Here is a 20,220-nt window from a genome sequence, read left to right on the forward strand (position 1 = left end):
GGGACGGGGCTAGTCAGCTGGCCTCCAGGCCCTCTGCATGCCGACAGTATCTCTGCTCACTTTCCCCTCCTGTCATCGGAGTCTTAGCCCCTTTCCCAGTAATCCTAACAATTCTTAAGATGTTATAAAGATTGAGAGGATAAAGTTCAGCAATGCATAGGTTACACTGGCAAGGCAACCATGTCCTAAACTTCATTCCAGTATTAATGTTTCCTTTCCCCCCTCTTTGTGCTAGTAATAGATGGCATGGATAAGTGTGACACATGGCTGGCCTGTTGAGAGCTATCGAAATGTGCACCCAACTGATTAGGAGAGCTTATTCATCAGGGGTAGCCAACATGATACTGTCGAAATATCGTTGGACTGCAGTTTCTATTGCATTGCAGGGGGGTGGACTAGATGACCCTGGAGGTCCCTTCCAACTCTACTATTCTATGTTTCCTTCAGCCCCAGCCAGCATGACCAATGGTTATAATCCAACAATAATTTTGCAACATTAGCTCCCCCTGCTAATTTGCCTTTGCTATGAATGTGCAGTGGATCTGAATGAATCTTGCATCCCAAAATGAAGCAGGTTGCTTTAGAAAGATTCACGACTTGTGCAAGGCAAAGTGGGATCTCTCTCAAATGCCTGAAATGATAATTATTCATTGTTGTGGTTCATACATAATTTCTGTTCATGGTTGTGGTGGTTTTCAGTCCACAAATGATACATGATTGATGACACCCCCCCACACACATTTGCATTATATTTCCTTTGCACTGAAATGAATGATGCAGAATAACATAACAATGCAAAAATGGTGTGACTGATTACATAATACTCTTCCACAGCAGGCAGTGAGTCAAATATCATAGTTTTTTTGGAAGCTGAAGTGCAGTGGAAAAGAAACAGCAAAGTAAGTGGCGAATATAGTTTGGAGCAGAAATCAATGCCTTCTTACATTCCTAAATCTTCATTTATAAACTGCTTCCCAACAAATGTTTATGAAGTGGTGTAAATGAGAAATATTTCTTATTCTCAGATATAGTAAAAAAATAAATACAAAAACGCATCCATAATCTAAAAAATGGATCTCAGAAACATAAAATTGCACAGATTCCGGATAGTATACAGTGGTAGCTCGGGTTACATACGCTTCAGGTTACATATGCTTTAGGTTACATATGCTTCAGGTTACAGACTCCGCTAATCCAGAAATAGTACTTCAGGTTAAGAACTTTGCTTCAGGATGAGTACAGAAATGGCGCGGCAGCAGCAGGAGGCCCCATTAGCTAAAGTGGTGCTTCAGGTTAAGAACAGTTTCAGGTTAAGAACGGACCTCCGCAACGAATTAAGTAGGTAACCAGAGGTACCACTGTACAATACAAAGTGTGAGGCTTTGTAAGTGGGAGAGATGGCACGAGGAGACATTCATTCATTGCATGTGAGAGAAGAAGCTGACCAGCACTCTTCCAGTTGCTCACAAAATCTTCCGCCACAATCTTTTTGTTTGGCCTTCGAGGTGCCACAAAGTTCTCTTTTTGTTTTCGCTGCAACAGACTAACAAGGCAATCCCTGGGGAATGTCAACTAATTGATCCGTCAAGGATAACTTCTGTGCATGCGGAATGTAAATTCAAGACTAATGAATTAATGGTCTTATTTGGGAGATTTAATTTCCGTACCAACCCACTCTGAGTTTCCAGTGACAGTCTGCCAAATAAATGGTGATTCATTAGCACAGCCAGCCAACAAATGGCAACTTCCCTCACAAAACAGTCAGAGGCACAAATGTAACTTGGCAGAAGCCTCCTGCCATCAATGTGGACAATAATTAGCATGGCTGAACAGAGTTCACTCTCACTTTCCAAAGGTCTCAAATTGTTTGAATTCCTCTTTGGCTTAATAATCCAAATATTTAAATCAGCCGTCTTCTTTTTAATTCAGTATATCAGCCAGAATCCCCACGACAGGCAAATAAAATGAGTGCTTGCATGTTGTTTATGTGCCAAGCAACAACATCCCTTGCAACCAATTAAAGAATTGAAGATGAGCACCCCCTCAAAGTAACGCGTCCGAGCAAGAAATTTGCTTCTGCACATTATTCCAAGCTAAGTGGAGATTTCCCATTCCCCTCATTTATTTATATAGCATCAGCCCACTTAACTCTTTGTAACGACAATCATTTAATGGGTAGAAACGGCAACCTGCCCAAACAATAAAGCTGCTCTGTGAGAACAATGGCACGTGGTCCGAAATTTTTAGGTAGGCCCTGACCTTCCAAAACGACGTTCACGTAGACTTGGTAGGTCAGGAGCATCCCAGTCCCTGAGATTTCAGAAGCCAAATCTGAGACCTAGGAATGGGCCCTGGTGATGTCACAGAAGCAGGCCCTGGAGATGGAAATTAATTAGGAGAGGAGAGCAGAGCAGAGCAGAGGAAGATAGTTCTCCCCAGAGTCTCTATGCTATAATTTGCAGCCAGCTCCTGCTGCGCCAACTCCCTGGGGCCTGGGTGCAACCACAAAATTCCCCATGAATGGTCAGGCACCCACAAATTCCAGTGCCAGGGCCATGCCACGCTGCATGGCATCCATGACCCTGGGCACCCATGGTCACGAAGCCAAGTTGGCACTCCTGTGCTGGGCTGAAGTTTGCAAGTTGCATGCATGCTCTTCTTAATATATATTTTAAAATATTTTTTATTATTAAAAGCTCTCTTACCCACCTAGAGAGCCAAGCCCTCTGCTTACCAGCTGGAGGCGGCCAGGCAAACTGGAGACTTCAGGTCAGACCCGGAGGTCTGGCAACCCAACATGGACATAAGACTTTACACGGACTCCCTCAGAAGGCAGTGGACTCCCCTTTGGAGGTTTTAAAGCAGAGGTTGGGGTTGGCCATCTGTCATGGATGCTTTAGCTGAGATTCCTGTGTTGCAGGGGGTTATACTCAATTACCCTTAAGGTACTTTCTCTACAAATCTATGCTTATGTGTACAGGAATTCTGTAGCTTTGGGCACTTTTGATCATTCAAGCTCTCGAAGACCAAAACCTCCAGAAGAAGAAAAATATCACGCTGAAATATAAAATGCCTGATCACAGTGATGATTTGGGGAAGACTCCTACACTTATCTCCCATATATTTAATTTCTACATGAACTAATGTTATTTTTCCATAGAGTTTGGGACACTGCTGCCATTGAAACGAAACAGGTGCCCACAATTCTGACATATAATCGCCTATTGCCATGTGTTTTTAAGAGGATGGATTTGATTCAATGTTGGCCATTCTGTATTTTATGATTATATGATATTGCAATGGTTTTTATTGCACAGTGTCATGATATTTGCAAATTTCAAATATGAATTTTCGCTTTACCCCTGATTTAAACATCACAAGGAATTGAATAAGGTTCTCACCTTTCTAATCTCAGTTGCCAGTTGCTGAAGAGAAGGAGATGCGATGGTATGCAAAACTGCTTTGCCCCTTACTGGGTCGTGGAGACTCACATATGCCACAGCGTTCCTCTGGAGAACTTCCTTGAGATCCTGAAACAAGCAATCATACTGAATAAGAGGATCACATTTAAGATGTACAATATTCATTTAATCCCTTGCAAAGGGAAGAGTGTGTGTTGTGTTTTACTACCCACTCCAATTCCCTAAGTAATAATTAACTCATTTCCCCCACCCTCTATAATATCATTTTAGGAACTTCAAAGAACGCCTTTGTTTAATTTCTCTCTAGCAAGGTTATAATTCCTTTTCTCACATCGTCTGAAACAAAATGAAAAACAGGGCCTGAAGGAATTAAGAATCTCTACAGTTCTAAAGCTGAGAATGAAAACATTACATACTGCAAAATAACAGGAAGTTGTTTTATTTAAGAAGGGGAAAAAATCTTAAACTTGCCTCTGACAAGACACCAAACTTCAAATGCAATCAATGACACACTCTCAACGCACTTGATGTTTCAGACCAGGCAACCATTATTTTAGATTTGAATTGCATCCTTTCTCCAGTGTTGTCACTTTATTATGTTTTTTTTAAGGCAAAGGGATCTGCATGAGCCACATTTCAATTATTTCCCATTTGCCTTCCCAGTAATGAGCCGCTTGTTCTATGAAGAGGCTCTTTACGCCAAGCAGAAGGGGTGTAACACAATTATGTCTGATGTAAAGATGATTTGAAGTGGAACTAAACAAATTTTGCTTCCAGTCAGTTACAAGGGGCCCTTTTGGTACTTCGCCCCCACCTCCCACAGCTCATTCTAAAAACATCACTCCGTTGCAAGGAATAGGCTTTTTTAAAAAAAGAAAAGCCGTGCATTGCTTATACATGATCCCAAGCAAATCATACCCCTTTCCATTTAGCAATAATTTCAGCACACTTCAACTTTGTTACGGCAGCATCCCCTGTCAAATCTCTCCATTAGAGTTTTACAGCTGCCGCTGTCTTCATAAAGCACCTGAGAAGAGCCAGGCCTAAATTTGCTTTTCCACCCTCTTCCCTCTAACCCACAGCGCCACCCGCGTCCCAGAGACTACCTTAGGTAAAGGTAAAGGGACCCCTGACCATTAGGTCCAGTCATGGCCGGCTCTGGGGTAGCGGCGCTCATCTCACTTTATTGGCCGAGGGAGCTGGCGTACAGCTTCCGGGTCATGTGGCCAGCATGACTAAGCCACTTCTGGCGAACCAGAGCAGCGCACGGAAATGCCGTTTACCTTCCCAACAGAGCGGTACCTATTTATCTACTTGCACTTTGATGTGCTTTTGAACTGCTAGGTTGGCAGGAGCAGGGATCGAGCAATGGGAGCTCACCCTGTCACGGGGATTCGGACCGCCGACCTTCTGATTGGCAAGTCCTAGGCTCTGTGGTTTAATCTACAGCGCCACCCACGTCCCTAGAGACTACCTTACACTGTGTTTAAAACAGAGACCATAAGTTAATACACTCTCAACAGTACAATGGTAAAATGCCATCAACAGGTCCTTTGAGAGATTATTTTTCCGGAGGACCTGAGTATAACAGCCTTCTCCCTACCTGTGATTCCCAGAGGCTAGTACCCAGCAATGTGCTGCCTCCAATAGTGGAAGTAATTTGTTGTTCTTTAGTCATTTAGTCATGTCTGACTCTTCATGACCCCATGGACCAGATCACACGAGGCACTCCTGTCTTACACTGCCTCCCGCAGTTTGGTCAGACTCATGTTGGTAGCTTTGAGAACACTGTCCAACCATCTCGCCCTCTGTCGTCCCCTTCTCCTTGTGCCCTCCATCTTAATACTTTGTGGCTAATAGACATTGATAGCCTTATACTCCACGAATTGGGCTAAATCTCTTGTAAAGGCATCCAAGTCAAAGCAAGATAGGCATTTTTCTTCTAATGATCACCAGCATGAGGGGTGGTATCCACACTTTTTGCACCACACTTTCTAGGCACAGATTCACACTTCAAACCTCTGTGCTTTCCCCCCTTTTTTTGCCTCACTGCTTTCCCCAGGAATACCCATTCTTTAATGCTAATTTGGGAACAAAGGACAATTCGGAAGGAAGCCTCGTTGACCTCTGGGATGAAAGCAGCCCAAGGAGAAGGGGAGGTATCTAGTCTAGCTTCGCCCAGCTGTTGTAAGGGGCCTCAGTGACCCATTACCACCTATGCTGCAGCCACTTGCAATGTTGGGTGGAGGGAGAGAGTATGCACAAGCATCTTACTGCCACCCCCTCTACCTCTCTTTTAAATCAGAACCAGTGAAAGCGGTGAATGTCCTGTGTGAGTGCCAGGAGGCAGTTGGAGGATGGATGGCAACTAACGGATTGAGGTTGAATCCTGACAAGACAGAAGCACTGTTTTGGGGAAATAGGGGGCAGGCGGGTGTGGGGGACTCCCTGGTCCTGAATGGGGTAACTGTGCCCCTGAAGGACCAGGTGCGCAGCCGGGGGGTCATTTTGGACTCACAGTTGTCCATGGAGGTGCAGGTCAATTCTGTGTCCAGGGCAGCTGTCTACCAGCTGCATCTGGTACGCAGGCTGAGACCCTACCTGCCTGCAGACTGTCTCGCCAGAGTGGTGCATGCTCTGGTTCTCTCCCGCTTGGACTACTGCAATGCGCTCTACACAGAGATACTTTGAAGGTGACTCAGAAACTACAACTAATTCAGAATGTGGCAGCTAGACTTGCGACTGGGCATAGCCACCAAGACCATATAGCACTGGTCCTGAAAGACCTACCTAGGCTCCCAGTACGTTTCCAAGCAAATTCAAAGTGTTGGTGCTGACCTTTAAATCCCTAAACAGCCTCGGTCTAGTATACCTCTAGGAGCGTTTCCACCCCCATCATTCAGCCCGGACACTGAGGTCCAGCTCTGAGGGACTTCTGGCAGTTTCCTCACTGTGAGAAGTGAGGTTACAGGGAACCAGGCAGAGGGCCTTCTCAGTAGTGGCATCTGCCCTGTATAGGAGGATTCTCCTCAACACACAGTCACCCTAGAAACCACAGAGAGCAATGTGGCTTGGGACAGGGGGTGAACAAGCACATTCCTTCCTGTCCTCCCCTTTTCAAATGAGAGGGGGCACTCCAGCAAGTTCTCCCCTCACTGTGTGCTCATTCCTTCTTTATGAACACCCGACTAGGGCTCCCACTTCCACACATTCAAAGATGAGCTACATGTGTTGCTAGACACAACTATGACTATCAGATGCTATAACCCTTGAAGCCCATCTGATGATATGGCCACAGGCTTTGGGCACATTGATAAAGCTCACTGAGGTAGGGTTGGGCATGAAGTGCTGCCCCTTCCCCTCTTGATGGCATGGGTGTTGGACATTCCTCTCAACCGCTGCAAATCCGGTGTTCATGTGAAAGGGCCCTATGTGTGCACTGATGTACCCATGTGCAAATCTCTTCCTCCCAAATTAGCTGCCTAGGACTTTACTTCCCACGTCCCTTGGACCCATTCATGTGAAAGCCCAATGGTAATCCGTAGAGATAACAGCATTGTTGACACTTCGCTCAGCAGCAGGGGGGGAAAGGCACTGCTGCTGAAGCCCCCTTCACATTTGTATTGTGTGTGTGTTAGAGCGAGAGACACACATCCTTTATTCAAGTCAATCAGCATGCTGTAACTCAAGGAGGGCACGTTGCAACATTATTAAATACACTTATGCATGCTGCAAATAGAAAGCCGAAGTCTGAGAACAACTGTTTACCTTGGTGTGCTGTTTGATTTTAAATAGCTGGGAATGGTAAATTGGGAATCATAAACTGAAGCACCATAATTCACCGCAGTTGAATGAAACTGATAATGCAACAATTCCAAAAAAATAATAATATGATAATAGCTGTTACAGTTTCATATTCTTCATTGTTTTGGATACAGAGGATCACAACAGGCCAAGTAAAACATGTACCTGTTCTGATCCATCTTATTCAAGTGCTCTGATTAAATGTGCTAGTATGTGTTTATCCTAAGTTTTAACATTTTCCCATCCATCTTTTCCTTCTGCTTTGCTTTGTTGTCTGATCTGACAGACAGGCATGTACCAATTAACCACCCACCTAGATTGTCCTTACTGCTTATTTACCCAGTTTCCTCCACGTCGCTGATTGACTGAGAAAGGTAGGGACTTCTACCAGATTGACAGATTGTCTCATTAACACTTCTTGTGCCCTCAATGGATTCTGACATACCTCTAGAAAATTATTTTCATCTGGTAGGCTCACCATTTCAGTTGACTCTGCTTAGCTTTTGTTTGCCACGGAGGAACACTTTAATTGTCTACAAATTGCGGGGGGGACTCTGAAAAGCACTTGTGATTAATTGCTTGCATTGGTGTGAACTAATAGCAGGCAGTGCTCAGTTCCCTTCTACAATTTTTAGGCGTCTCATTCACCTTGTTTACCTTGCTGCTGACTCATCAGTCACCACCGAAAAAATATGAGTCTGTAATGCATTTTTTTCTAAAAAATGAGATCATCTTCATTTAAGTCAATAAAGCTCTTTGGTAGGCATGCCGGAAACCTTGCAAACATTTCAGTCAACAGACACTCCCAAGGGGCTGAGCTGCTTTGTGTTGGAAAATTAATAAAAAATTATTTAATAATAATAATAATAATAATAATAATAATAATAATAATAATAATAATAATAATTTATTATTTATACCCCGCCCATCTGGCTGGGCCTCCCCAGCCACTCTGGGCGGCTTCCATAAAAACCAAAAATACAATAAAATATCACACGTTAAAAACTTCCCTGAACAGGGCTGCCTTAAGATGTCTTCTGAATGTCAGGTAGTTGTTTATCGCTTTGACATCTGCTGGAAGGGCATTCCACAGGGTGGGCGCCACTACCGAGAAGGCCCTCTGCCTGGTTCCCTGTAGCTTTGCTTCTCGCAATGAGGGAACCGCCAGAAGGCCCTCGGCGCTGGACCTCAGCGTCCGGGCAGAATGATGGGGGTGGAGACGCTCCTTCAGGTATACTGGACCGAGGCCGTTTAGGGCTTTAAAGGTCAGCACCAACACTTTGAATTGTGCTCGGAAACGTACTGGGAGCCAATGTAGGTCTTTCAAGACCGGTGTTATATGGTCTCGGCGGCCGCTCCCAGTCACCAGTCTAGCTGCCGCATTCTGGATTAGTTGTAGTTTCCGAGTCACCTTCAAAGGTAGCCCCACGTAGAGTGCATTGCAGTAGTCCAAGCGGGAGATAACCAGAGCATGCACCACTCTGGCGAGACAGTCTGCAGGCAGATAGCGTCTCAGCCTACGTACCAGATGGAGCTGGTAAACAGCTGCCCTGGACACAGATTTGACCTGTGCCTCCATGGACAGCTGTGAGTCCAAAATGACTCCCAGGCTGCGCACCTGGTCCTTCAGGGGCACAGTTACCCCATTCAGGACCAGGGAATCCTCCACACCTGCCCGCCTCCTGTCCCCCAGAAACAGTACTTCTGTCTTGTCAGGATTCAACCTCAATCTGTTAGCCGCCATCCATCCTCCAACCGCCTCCAGACACTCACACAGGACCTTCACTGCCCTCACTGGTTCTGATTTAAAAGAGAGGTAGAGCTGGGTATCATCTGCATACTGATGAACACCCAGCCCAAACCTCCTGATGATCTCTCCCAGCGGCTGCATGTAGATGTTGAAAAGCATGGGGGAGAGGACAGAACCCTGAGGCACCCCACAAGTGAGAGCCCAGGGGTCTGAACACTCATCCCCCACCACCACTTTCTGAACACGGCCCAGGAGGAAGGAGCGGAACCACTGTAGGACAGTGCCCCCAGCTCCCAGCCCCTCAAGACGGTCCAGAAGGATGTTATGGTCGATGGTATCAAACGCCGCTGAGAGATCCAGCAGAACTAGGAAACAGCTCTCACCTTTGTCCCTAGCCCGCCGGAGATCATCAACCAGTGCGACCAAGGCAGTTTCAGTCCCATGATGAGGCCTGAATCCCGACTGGAAGGGATCCAAATGGTCCGCTTCTTCCAGGCGTGCCTGGAGTTGTTTGGCAACCGCTCGCTCTATCACCTTGCCCAAGAATGGAAGATTTGAGACTGGGCGATAGTTGGCCATTGTGGCCGCATCTAAAGATGATTTTTTAAGAAGCGGTTTAATAACCGCCTCTTTCAGTGGGTCTGGGAAGGCTCCCTCACGGAGGGAAGCATTCACCACCCCACGAAGCCCATCGCCCAGTCCTTCCCGGCTAGCTTTTATAAGCCAGGATGGGCAAGGATCCAGGAGACAGGTGGTTGGTTTCACTCGTCCAAGCAGCCTGTCCACATCCTCGGAGGTAACAGATTGGAATTGATCCCACTCAACTTGACTAGACAGAACTCTAGCACTCTCCCGCCCCGGCCCTGCTCCCACGGTGGAGTCTACTTCTTCCCGAATCTGAGCGATTTTATCTGCAAAAAACTTTGCAAAATCATTGCAGGAGAATATGTGGCCCGTACTGGGCCCCGATGTTACAGGTGGTTCCGCTAAATTGTGAACCACCTGAAAAAGTCTCCTGCTGCTGTTTTCTGCAGATGCAATAGAGGCGGTGAAGAAATTCTTCTTCGCCGTCACTATCGCCACTTGGTAGGCTCGACGTTGAGCTCTAACCTGTGTCCGGTCAGATTCGGAATGATTATCCGCCACCGGCGCTCTAGCCGTCTCAACGATTGTTTCATTGCCCTCAGATCCGTGGAAAACCATGGGGCTCTCCGGGCTCCATGCAATCGGAGAGGGCGCTTCAGAGCCAAACAGTCAATAGCCCTGGTTAACTCCGCATTCCAGCGTGCCACCAGGGAATCAGCTGAAAGGCCATCAACATGGGATAAAGCATCCCCTACCACTCTCTGGAAACCATTTGGATCCATTAAGTGGCGGGGGCGGACCATCCGAATTGGTCCCACCTCCCTGCAGAGGGGATGGGTCGCAGAGAAGTCCAGTTGCACCAGGAAGTGATCTGACCATGGCACTTCTTTTGTTTCACTTTTACTTAGTGTCAGATCACCAACATCCATAGAGGTAAACACCAGGTCCAAGGCATGTCCGCGGCTATGGGTTGGGCCAGACTTATTCAGGGACAGCCCCATGGAGGCCATGCTTTCCACGAAGTCCCGAGCTGCCCCTTGTAAGGTCGTGTCGGCATGGATGTTAAAATCCCCTAGGACGACCAAGCTAGGTGTCTCCAGAGTTGGAAGAAAAGGGTCATCTAGTCCAGCCCCCTGCAATGCAGAAATCTTTTGCCCAACGTGGGTTTCGAACCCATGACCCATCTATAAACCTTTGAGTTTCTTTCAGATTCTAATTTTTCCAGTTTTAAGTTGTTCTCCCCATTAATTTGCAATTAAAGCCCTCACAGCAATGCACCCCGTGTTCGACAAAAGATTCCTGAATTTCACCCTCATGGTCCCTTCCAACTGTATGCTTTCTAATGAGGGTACCAGTATAGTGGTACCTCAGGTTACAAACACCTCGAGTTGCAGACACTTGGGGTACAGACTCCGCTAACCCGGAAGTAGTACCTCAGGTTAAAAACTTTACCTCAGGATGAGAACAGAAATCACACGCCAGCGGCACGGCAGCAGTGGGAGGCACCATTAGCTAAAGTGGTACCTCAGGTTAAGAACAGTTTCAGGTTAAGAACGGACCCCCGGAACGAATTAAGTTCGTAATCAGAGGTACCACTGTAGCTCCTTACAGTGCTAGTGTCCAATGGAAATGGCGGAAATGACTGGCAGAATCCGAGACCAGGGAGAAGAGTCGATGGAAGAAGATTGGAAAAAATTTAAAGTATATTTAAAAAAACATTGTAAAATTAATGAATGTTAGAAAGATGCTGGAATGAACTCACATGGTATTAGCAGAAAGGTTATAAAGAATTAAGTTAAAATGGATTGTTAATGGGTTAAAGTGTAAAATTTAAGGTTAAATTGCGTTAAGATAAATTATGGAACAAAATCTGAGAAAGAGGGAAAGGACAATTATGAATTAAGAATACAAAAAAGGAGGCGCGAGGAAGTCATGGAATTAAGTAAATGAAAGATAATGATATGAAAATACTGGATGTTATTGTTTTTAAATGTTATTGTTTAACTGTATTGTTTTTGGGTTTTCTCTTTTTTCTTTTTCTTTTTTTCCTTTTTAGTTTTGTATTTTCCTTTATTTTTGAAGTATTGTAATCTTTTTATTATTACTGTCTATTCTTCTTTTTTTGTATTTGTTAAACTTTAATAAATATCTTTAAAAAACAAAAACAAAGGTGCTGGTTGCTGGTGCTAATCCTTCTGGCAACCCCAACTTCCCTTGGCTTAAGGACATTGGTAAAAGGCAGCATTTTCTTACCTCTGCCCACTCGTAGGAGCCGATCTTGCCAAACACAGTTTCTCCCCATGAGCAGAAAATGATGGTCCGGTCAGGTCTCCATCCTTTCTTCACTTTCCTCATCAAGGCCTGGATGAATGTAGTCATCACGGCAGTTCCATCAGCCCACTGCTGCCCACTGTAGGCACCTAACGTGCTGTGGTGGCTGCCAACTATTACATATCTATCTGGGATGGGGAGGAGGAGAAGAAGAAGAAGAAAGAAAGAAAAGGGAAAGAAAACCAAGCAATTTTTGTTGTTGTTAATTAAGCAGCATGAGAAATTGGCATTGAAAGCATTAATTGTTTTGCTGAACCTTCCCATTTCTGCCCAGCTGCATCGCATCTGCTGTGCACCACTGAAATCAGCCGGCTTCAAGATGTCTGTTCACGAGAAATCAAAAGCTTCATACTTGTTAAGCCTTAGTTAGATACCCTTATCCTAACCAGAGATGCAAACATATTTGCCTGCTGTGCCAGCCTATTATTATTATTATTATTATTATTATTATTATTATTATTATTATCACCCATCTGGCTGGACTTCGCCAGCCACTCTTCCAACAAAATATTAAAATACAATAATGCACCAAACATTAAAAGCTTTCCTAAACAGGACTGCCTTCAGATGTCTTCTAGAAGTCTGGTAGTAGTAGTTCTCTTTGACATCTGGTGGGAGGGCGTTCTACAGGGCGGGGGTCACTACCGAGAAGGTCCTCTGCCTGGTTCCATGTAATGTTGTAGCTCGCGGTACAGAACTCTTCCGAGATCATGGCTGTGCCTCGGGGAGTAAACCGAAATGGGCATATCTGAACACTATGTGACACTGTGGGCTGTTGCCTTCTTTGCTCTAAAGCAAGCATCCCCAACCTGCCGCCCTCCAGATGTTTTGGCCTACAACTCCCATGATCCCTAGCTAACAGGGCCAGTGGTCAGGGATGATGGGAATTGTAGTCCAAAACATCTGGAGGGTCGAGGATTGGGGATGCCTGCTCTATGGGCACTGAGGTGTTAGAAGAACATAAGAAGAGCCTTTATGTGGAGAATGACTGCTCCCCGCATGAAACGGGGGGTGACCTTTGCGTGGACGTGTGCAGCCCCTAGATCTGGAGCGGCTCCAACAGCATAGGCTTGGCTGCGCCTTCCCTCAGGTGGGATACCTGGAGGTCTCCGCCTACCCCAGTCAGCTGTCCAATCCCACCTGGGGGAAGCGTTGCCAAGGAGATCAGGCCAGGTAGCAGAGGGATTACCTGCCCACACAATAGAGGGAGGATCTTACCTGGGAATCCTCACTTGGCTCCAGAGCTTCTCCCACCCTACCCACCCTCAGTTAATGCATTATTTTGCAGGTTAACTTTTCTTCACAGGTATGTGGGCGCTGCTACGTTAAGGTCGCTGTCAAAGGGCCGGAAAGGAATTTCCCTGCATTGGCAGGTTTCGCCTTTCCCGTAGCAAAACGTCACAACTTTGGCGGTATCAGGCCTTGGGCGGAATCCTTTTGTCCATCTTCCTCTTTGCAGCGGCGATACCAGGGTTCCCCGTTAAAGGGGTTTCTGAAGGGAGGCTTTGACCGTACGCCGAAAGGTCGTCATTGCTCTCCCCTGCAGGGGCGGTGTAACGGTGGCGGCTATCTCTGCTTGAACATATGTTCTTCAGAGCCGGCCCATCCCCCACACAAGCACTGGATAACCCTGATGCTCCTTAGGTCCCTGGCTGGGGACTGGGGAGGGAGAACGCCCAATGCCTGAGCCAAGGTCTACCCACATTTGAAATTTAGTAAATTTAGTTGTGGCCAATTTAATCCCATAGCACGTTGTCTCGAGTCGTTATTCCACCGCTCGGGATCTGGGGACTCCGCCTGTCCACGCAATCTTTGGCCCCCAGATGTTGTCAGAGCAGAGCATGAGCAGCGGGGATGCTGAATGTTAGCATCACACAGGGCACCGCTGAAAATTCAGAGCCCACCGCCTGCCACTGCCTATAGAACTACAGCCTGGTAAAATTCATTAGTCTTGTCAAAACCCTTTAGAAATCCCTCAGACTTGTCACCTCAGCAGGTAATGTCAAGCTGCCTCCAGATTTCACTTCAAGAGACTGTAGGTGGCAACCATAGCTTTAAAGCACATCAAAAAGGAACGACTTTAAAAGCCCCTGCCCAGCCTCAAATTGTTCTGGTACATTTGCTTGGAAACATAATATTTATGTCTGTCATGATGATTCTAGTCTAACAACAGTCTAGCATAAAAAGCCCCTTTCTTAAATAAAGAAAAGTTAAAGGGTATTCTTATTTTTATTCTTATCTGGAGTTACTCACACATCCCTGCTGACAACATGTTGGCGTGTGCTGGGGAAGTCTGTATAGCAAATTGTACATTAAATTGTCTATGAAATTACATATTCCTCAGGGTTTTTACCCCCCCTGCGATTACTACTGATGAACATTTTTTAATTGGGCACACACAGTCTGATTGACAAATTTCCCTGGTAGTTCTCCTCACTGCAATAAGACTGTGGAAGAATTTTAGACACAATTTGCAATGAGCTTTAACTGGTGCAAGAATCAATAGACTGGAGTTCAGAGGATTTTGTTGTTGTTGTTGCTTTATATAATATATGAAACTAACAGAGTGTAAGTGTCCATATTTCCCCCCCATAATGTCTAGGCCGCAAGAGAACAGTACAGAACAAGTATTTGGGTGGCATTCAGCTAAGTTTTAGTCTGAATCAAATGAACGTGACTAAGTTAGGTCTATTAATTTCGGTGGCTCTGCTCTGAGTATAAAACTTAGCTGAGAGCTGCCTGAAATACACCAATCTGAAATAAAAGATGGAACCAAAATGGAAAGACTTATTATTGTTCAACATGAAGGAATGGCTGGAGACAAAGTTGATGTGTTTGAATATAGAAAAACAATATCACTGGCATTTATTAATAATTATTTATTTTTATTTATTATTATTATTATTAATAATAATTAGAGATCCCATTTTAGACTTCTAGTGTAAGAAGGAAAATGAAGTAACCTATTTGGGTAAGGAGGTTGGGAAAATATTGCCTTACAGAAAGTAGATCCACTGGGAGTCATTCTATAGCGATTATTTTGAATAATTTCTTTTATGTAACTGACGGAGGGAAAATGGGAAGTCCTTTTTACTTTTCTTCTCATTTATTTCTTTTCTTTTCTTCTCTTTTTTGGTTTTTTTGTGGTGTTTTCTTTTCTCTTTCTTTTTGTCTAGATTGCTTTGTTTTGTTTTTACATTATTGTATTATGGAAAAGCTTTAATAAACTCCTATTTTTAAGAAAATGAAAATTGAAGTAATGAAATTTAGACAACACGCAGCACTCAGCGATTCCTAGACCAATGAGGCCCTGCACTGTCAAGCTCTGTCTGCCCCCAGTCATTCCCAACCAACTGCCTTCTTATTTTCAACCACTCCATGTGGCAGACTAAAGATGATACATACCAGGAATTGTGGCTCCTTTTAAGTATGCAATGACGTTGGACATTGTTTTGTATGTTGGTTGTGTTTGAACTTCCAGTGTCACAGTTCTTCTTTCTGATAAGAGAGAAAGAACATATGTTTGAGATGATGATGATGATGATAATAATAATAATAATAATAATAATAATAATAATAATAATAATAATAATAATAATAATAATAATTTATTATTTATACCCCGCCCATCTGGCTGGGCTTCCCCAGCCACTCTGGGCGGCATCCAGCCACAAAACACTTAGAAAAACCTTCACTTAAGTGGTTCCGTTTTGGCTACATAAGCGACAGCACCCACAGCCTGATTATGAGAAAAATTAGAAGGAGCAAAGGAACGGCTGCAACAAAACGTTGCCGTGTGAAGTGCTTCTTTTCGGGGTCCCAGTCACTCCCATCTGCTCCCCAGTCAATCAGCATTCTGAGTCCACTATGTATGTTCATTAGGCTCTGCAGTTTTTGGTTTTGGTTTTTTGTTGTTATCGTTGTGTTGAACATCCTGCTGCCCTATCCAGGTATATTAAAATCTCGGATTTCCACATTGTTTTCTATGGCCTATTCTCCAAAAGCATCTTGTCACATGCGGCAGAGCTGCTACACTCACTTCCCGGTAGCTAGGGCTTGATGCTGCTTACTGGGAGGGAGAGTGTAAATAGTGATGCAATAGGGGGATCAGGGCAAGGCAAACACGCCAGCACTGCCAATCTGGGGTTCCTGCCAATGCATTTGCACCATGCTGACTTCCTCCCATGAACTAGCAGTGACCCACCAGCTAGGAAGATAGCATAGTGGCTCCGCCACACCCAGTATGATCCAGGAAGCAGCCTACCCATAGAATGAGGTTATCTCAAGGCCTTGTATATCTATATGTCTATTCTTTCCAGCCAACCCAGTTTTCCCTCCCTGCTGCCTCAACAGTTAGTCCAGGCTTCCTCAAACTCAGCCCTCCAGATGCTTTTGGCCTACAACTCCCATGATCCCTAGCTAGCAGGAGCAGTTGTCAGGGGTGATGGAATTGTTGTCTCAAAACATCTGGAGGGCCGAGTTTGAGGAAGCCTGAGTTAGTCAATGCCCCATGGATACTGAGCATGCTCAGTCTGTGCTGGACTCTTCTGGGTTCCCCCTCCTTTGTTCTGTTCAAACAAGCAGCAATGTTTAATTAATACTTTACTAAGAGGAAGAACAGAGCCACAATGGGGTTTCTGGGAGGGGGATTCCTTCTTGAATTATAAATGTAGTTTCTCTTTCCCCTCCTGCTTTAACCAGTATTAACTGATGGTGTTAAGTAAAGTTCCATATTACACTTTATAGTCATCTCTGTCTTCCTTGAGGTGAGACACAGAACCTTTTCTGCAACAAGCCCCCTGCTGCTTTAAAACTCCCAAATTTAATGTTCCTCTACAAACCTCAGGGCTACCCCAGTCTGGTAATACCTCCCTTTTCGAACATCGCTGTCGCCTGTTTGGCAGTCGAGAGAAGAGCAGTCGAGAAAAGAGAATGGGAATTGGAATGTAGGATGGTGTATGTATCAAAAGTCATGGAACCAATGGGAAGATGTGGGAAGAATCAGAGGCAATTATTTCGCTGGCTGTTCCTCCTCAACCAACCCTAGTCAGCTCATTTTCTGGTCTTGTTCCAGAAGAGCAACGGAAATGTTTCCACTGAGAGAATATTGCAACAAGGAAAATAACCCGTCCTTCTGTCTTTGTCAAAAGGGCTTTCAAGTTCATGTTCCCAGCATTTGACTAATGAGTTTGTTTTAAAAATTAATTAAAACTAATATCTTTTTTTTCTTTCTTTTACCTCTCAGGCTGAGAAAACAAATGACCTCATTACGGGCTGAAAGGGGAGCAATAGCAAATAGACTTTTCCTCCCCCCACCTTCAGCAAAATGTTAATAATAATACAACACAGTGCAAGCCATGATACTGAAGTTCTTAGCATTAATACCAATAACGTGAGTGGGGATTTCGCCTGCGCATAGATTCACTAGGCACACAAATTCACTCCCACCAAGCCTGGGGTTTGGATGGGGTGAGACAAAGATCATCAATCTTGTGGTTCAGATTTGCCTGTGTGCCCAGCTGTGTATTTATTTATTTTTATTTTTAAAATATACCACCCTCTTACAAAACACCAGGGTAGTGTACAGCTATATAAAACCATTAAAAATGGTACAAGCACAGTATATGGTCCCATCTTCACTATACATTCAAAGCAGTATCGTACAACTTTGAGCAGTCATGGCTTGACCCAAACAATCCTGAAAAGTGTAGTTTGCTAAGGATGCTGAGAGTTGTAGAGCTACCTTTCAGACTGACGGAGCCTCCAAGTCTCCCTGTTTTCCTGGATTTACAGAAGCTGTCCTGGTTTCTGATTTGATTCCTAAGGCTGTCCCTATTTTCATCAAAGAAATGTTGGAAGGTATGGTGGGATGTTCCTCTTTTCATTGGAGAAATGTTGGAGGGTATGGAGTTAAGCAACCACCGAGCTAAAGAGAGAAGTAACTATACAACCTTTAGAAGACATCTAAAGGCAGCCCTGTATAGGGAATTTTTTAATGTTTAATTATGTTTTTATATATGTTTGAAGCCGCCAAAGTAGCTGGGGCAACCCAGTCAGATGGCTGGGGTATAAATAATAAAATTTCTGTTGTTGTTATTGAATAGGACATCCCTATTTTCATCAGAGAAATGTTAGACTCTAACAGAGGGTATGGATACAGATAGGTAGCCGTGTTGGTCTGCCATAGTCAAAACAAAAAAAATTTTTTCCTTCCAGTAGCACCTTAAAGCCCAACTAAGTTAGTTCTTGGTATGAGCTTTCGTGTGCATGCACACTTCTTCAGAGGGTATGGAGTAATGGTTAAACCATGAGAACTGTAGTTCTGTGAGGAAAACAAAGGTCCTGATTAAGTGAAGCTCTGAACATTTCCATGTCAATATTCAATTTTTTAAAGGAAAAAAAATTCAAAATTCATCAGCAACATTTACCCTAACATATACATTTTTAATGGAATTTTGCCTGGTTCACAAACTTTGCAAACAATTTCCCTAGTGCGTGCACTTCCCCCTGAGAGTGATGGGAACTGATGTTGCACTATCACTGTCCAGATGGTTTTGCAGGGAGGGGGGAGGGGAATGGCTGCTCCCCATGGATCTAAGGGGCAGTGATTTCCCCCCCCCCATACAATCATGGTATGGGTATATCAGCTGCATTTTAAACAGGCACAGCAAGATGATATAGCTAAGTAGACCCACCAGAATTACTCATTTGGCCTGGAAAGCCATTGTGGTCAGGCCAGACCTATCTGCTCTGCACCTGGGGCAGGTAAAAATGTGGCTGGGCCAAAAGCGAGGTTGCAGCCTTACCTCATATCATAGCTGGGTGCACAACTCTTTGCAAACAGACAATGCCATGGCTTGCAGAGAGTTGCACACAGAGCTTTGCAAGCACTGAAAATCAGTTGATTGACTGGCTGCACCAGGTAGCAGCTTTCTGTAAGAAGAACAATTTTTTTTGCATCCATCTCCAATCCACAGATTGGTTGGGATGTATAGATGAGATGAATCCACTTTTGAAACTGAATTCCTCAAATTTTTCCCCCGTCCCTATTGCTGCAACAGTTACAGAAGAAGAGGAGAAATAGAATCCAATTTTGGTGGCCACACCATGCCTTTTTCAATGGTCATTTCATCCTTAAATGGGTAGTAATGAAAGAGAATGTTCTCCACCGGCAAGCGGTATGTTCTGGAATCAGATAATAAAATGAATGGGCACATTGTACAGTAACATTGCTTGGTTTAAAGGCTTAGTGCGCCTAACAAAAGGCTCAAAGAGCTCTCAATGGAGTATGGAAAAGGAGTAAAATTTAATTTCCCTTAAACAGTTCTGACAACAAATCTCACTTTCCACTGTTAGACGTCCGATGAAAGACTTTAAAGGTCTTGACAACTTTATCTCTTCCTACTTTATGCTCTGGAAAGTGACAGGGAGACTTTAGCTTAATGCGGCTTGAAATATTCTCTAAACTTTATCTAAGCCATAAAGCTACTTCACGACTAAAAGAACAGAAAGGGATTACTCTTATCATTAACAGTTCCAGTTTGGCCCCATCTTCCTGAGCCGATACATAACGAACACACGTGGCCTCATGTTCCTTTGTCACTGTTGTACACAGTGCATATCTGTGGCCGCACATGGATAGCACTGAGGGCCCAAATTGTATAGGAAATGTTTCATGTGATATGTCAGAGGTGGGTCTCCAAATGTTGGACTACAACTCCCATCATCCCTGATTATTGACATTTGCTCAGCTAATGGGAACGGACACTCAGAACCATGCCTGCTGATGTGGCATGTCCTTTATGTGCCTATATATGTTGTCCAGGATTGTAAAGACTTGCAGAGAGAATATTGGGTGCACTCTTCCCACCTTGGATCAAATCTATGCTTCCAGGTGCCATAAGAAAGCTGCAGAGATAGTGTAGGATAGTGCGCACACCAGAAATGATCTCTTTCAGCTTCTGCCTTCTGGAAGAAGGTACAGGGTTATAAAGACTAGGACTAGCTGCCTGAGAAACAGTTTCTATTCAAATGCGATTTTGGTTTTAAACACAGTGTAAGGTAGTCTCAATGGGAGTATATTGTATTTAATTATGGGGTATCAGAGTTTTTAGGGGTCTAACCAGACTGGGATAGCAGGCTTGTTGGTTTCTGAATGTCTGGTGTAGATTTTCAATTTTGTTGTTCTGTATGGGACAATGACAATAAAGATTATCGTATCATATCATATTGTATGGTTCAAATTGTTCCAAACCATGTGGCTGTCTCATGCACACATCTTATCATGTAGTTGCTCCTATAAATGTGGTCTCTTACTATGGGTTTGTG

The 20,220-nt window shown here is 44.4% G+C and overlaps 1 protein-coding gene across 5 annotated transcripts in view; it reads right to left on the reverse strand.

Moving 5' to 3' along the window:
• The window catches only part of NAALADL2 (N-acetylated alpha-linked acidic dipeptidase like 2), a 777,627-nt gene that overhangs the window by 187,470 nt on the left and 569,937 nt on the right, over positions 1 to 20,220 (reverse strand). For all 5 annotated transcript variants that reach the window (XM_081910933.1, XM_081910934.1, XM_081910935.1 and 2 more), the window contains 3 exons: positions 15,298 to 15,390; positions 11,815 to 12,020; positions 3,402 to 3,530 (listed from right to left, as the gene is read on the reverse strand). In XM_081910933.1, coding sequence (XP_081767059.1) covers positions 3,402 to 3,530; positions 11,815 to 12,020; positions 15,298 to 15,390 — 428 coding nt within the window. The remainder of the gene's footprint in view (positions 1 to 3,401; positions 3,531 to 11,814; positions 12,021 to 15,297; positions 15,391 to 20,220) is intronic.

The sequence above is a fragment of the Podarcis melisellensis genome (genome assembly GCF_964234715.1).
Source record: "Podarcis melisellensis genome assembly, chromosome: 5".
Classification (NCBI taxonomy): Eukaryota; Metazoa; Chordata; class Lepidosauria; order Squamata; family Lacertidae; genus Podarcis; species Podarcis melisellensis.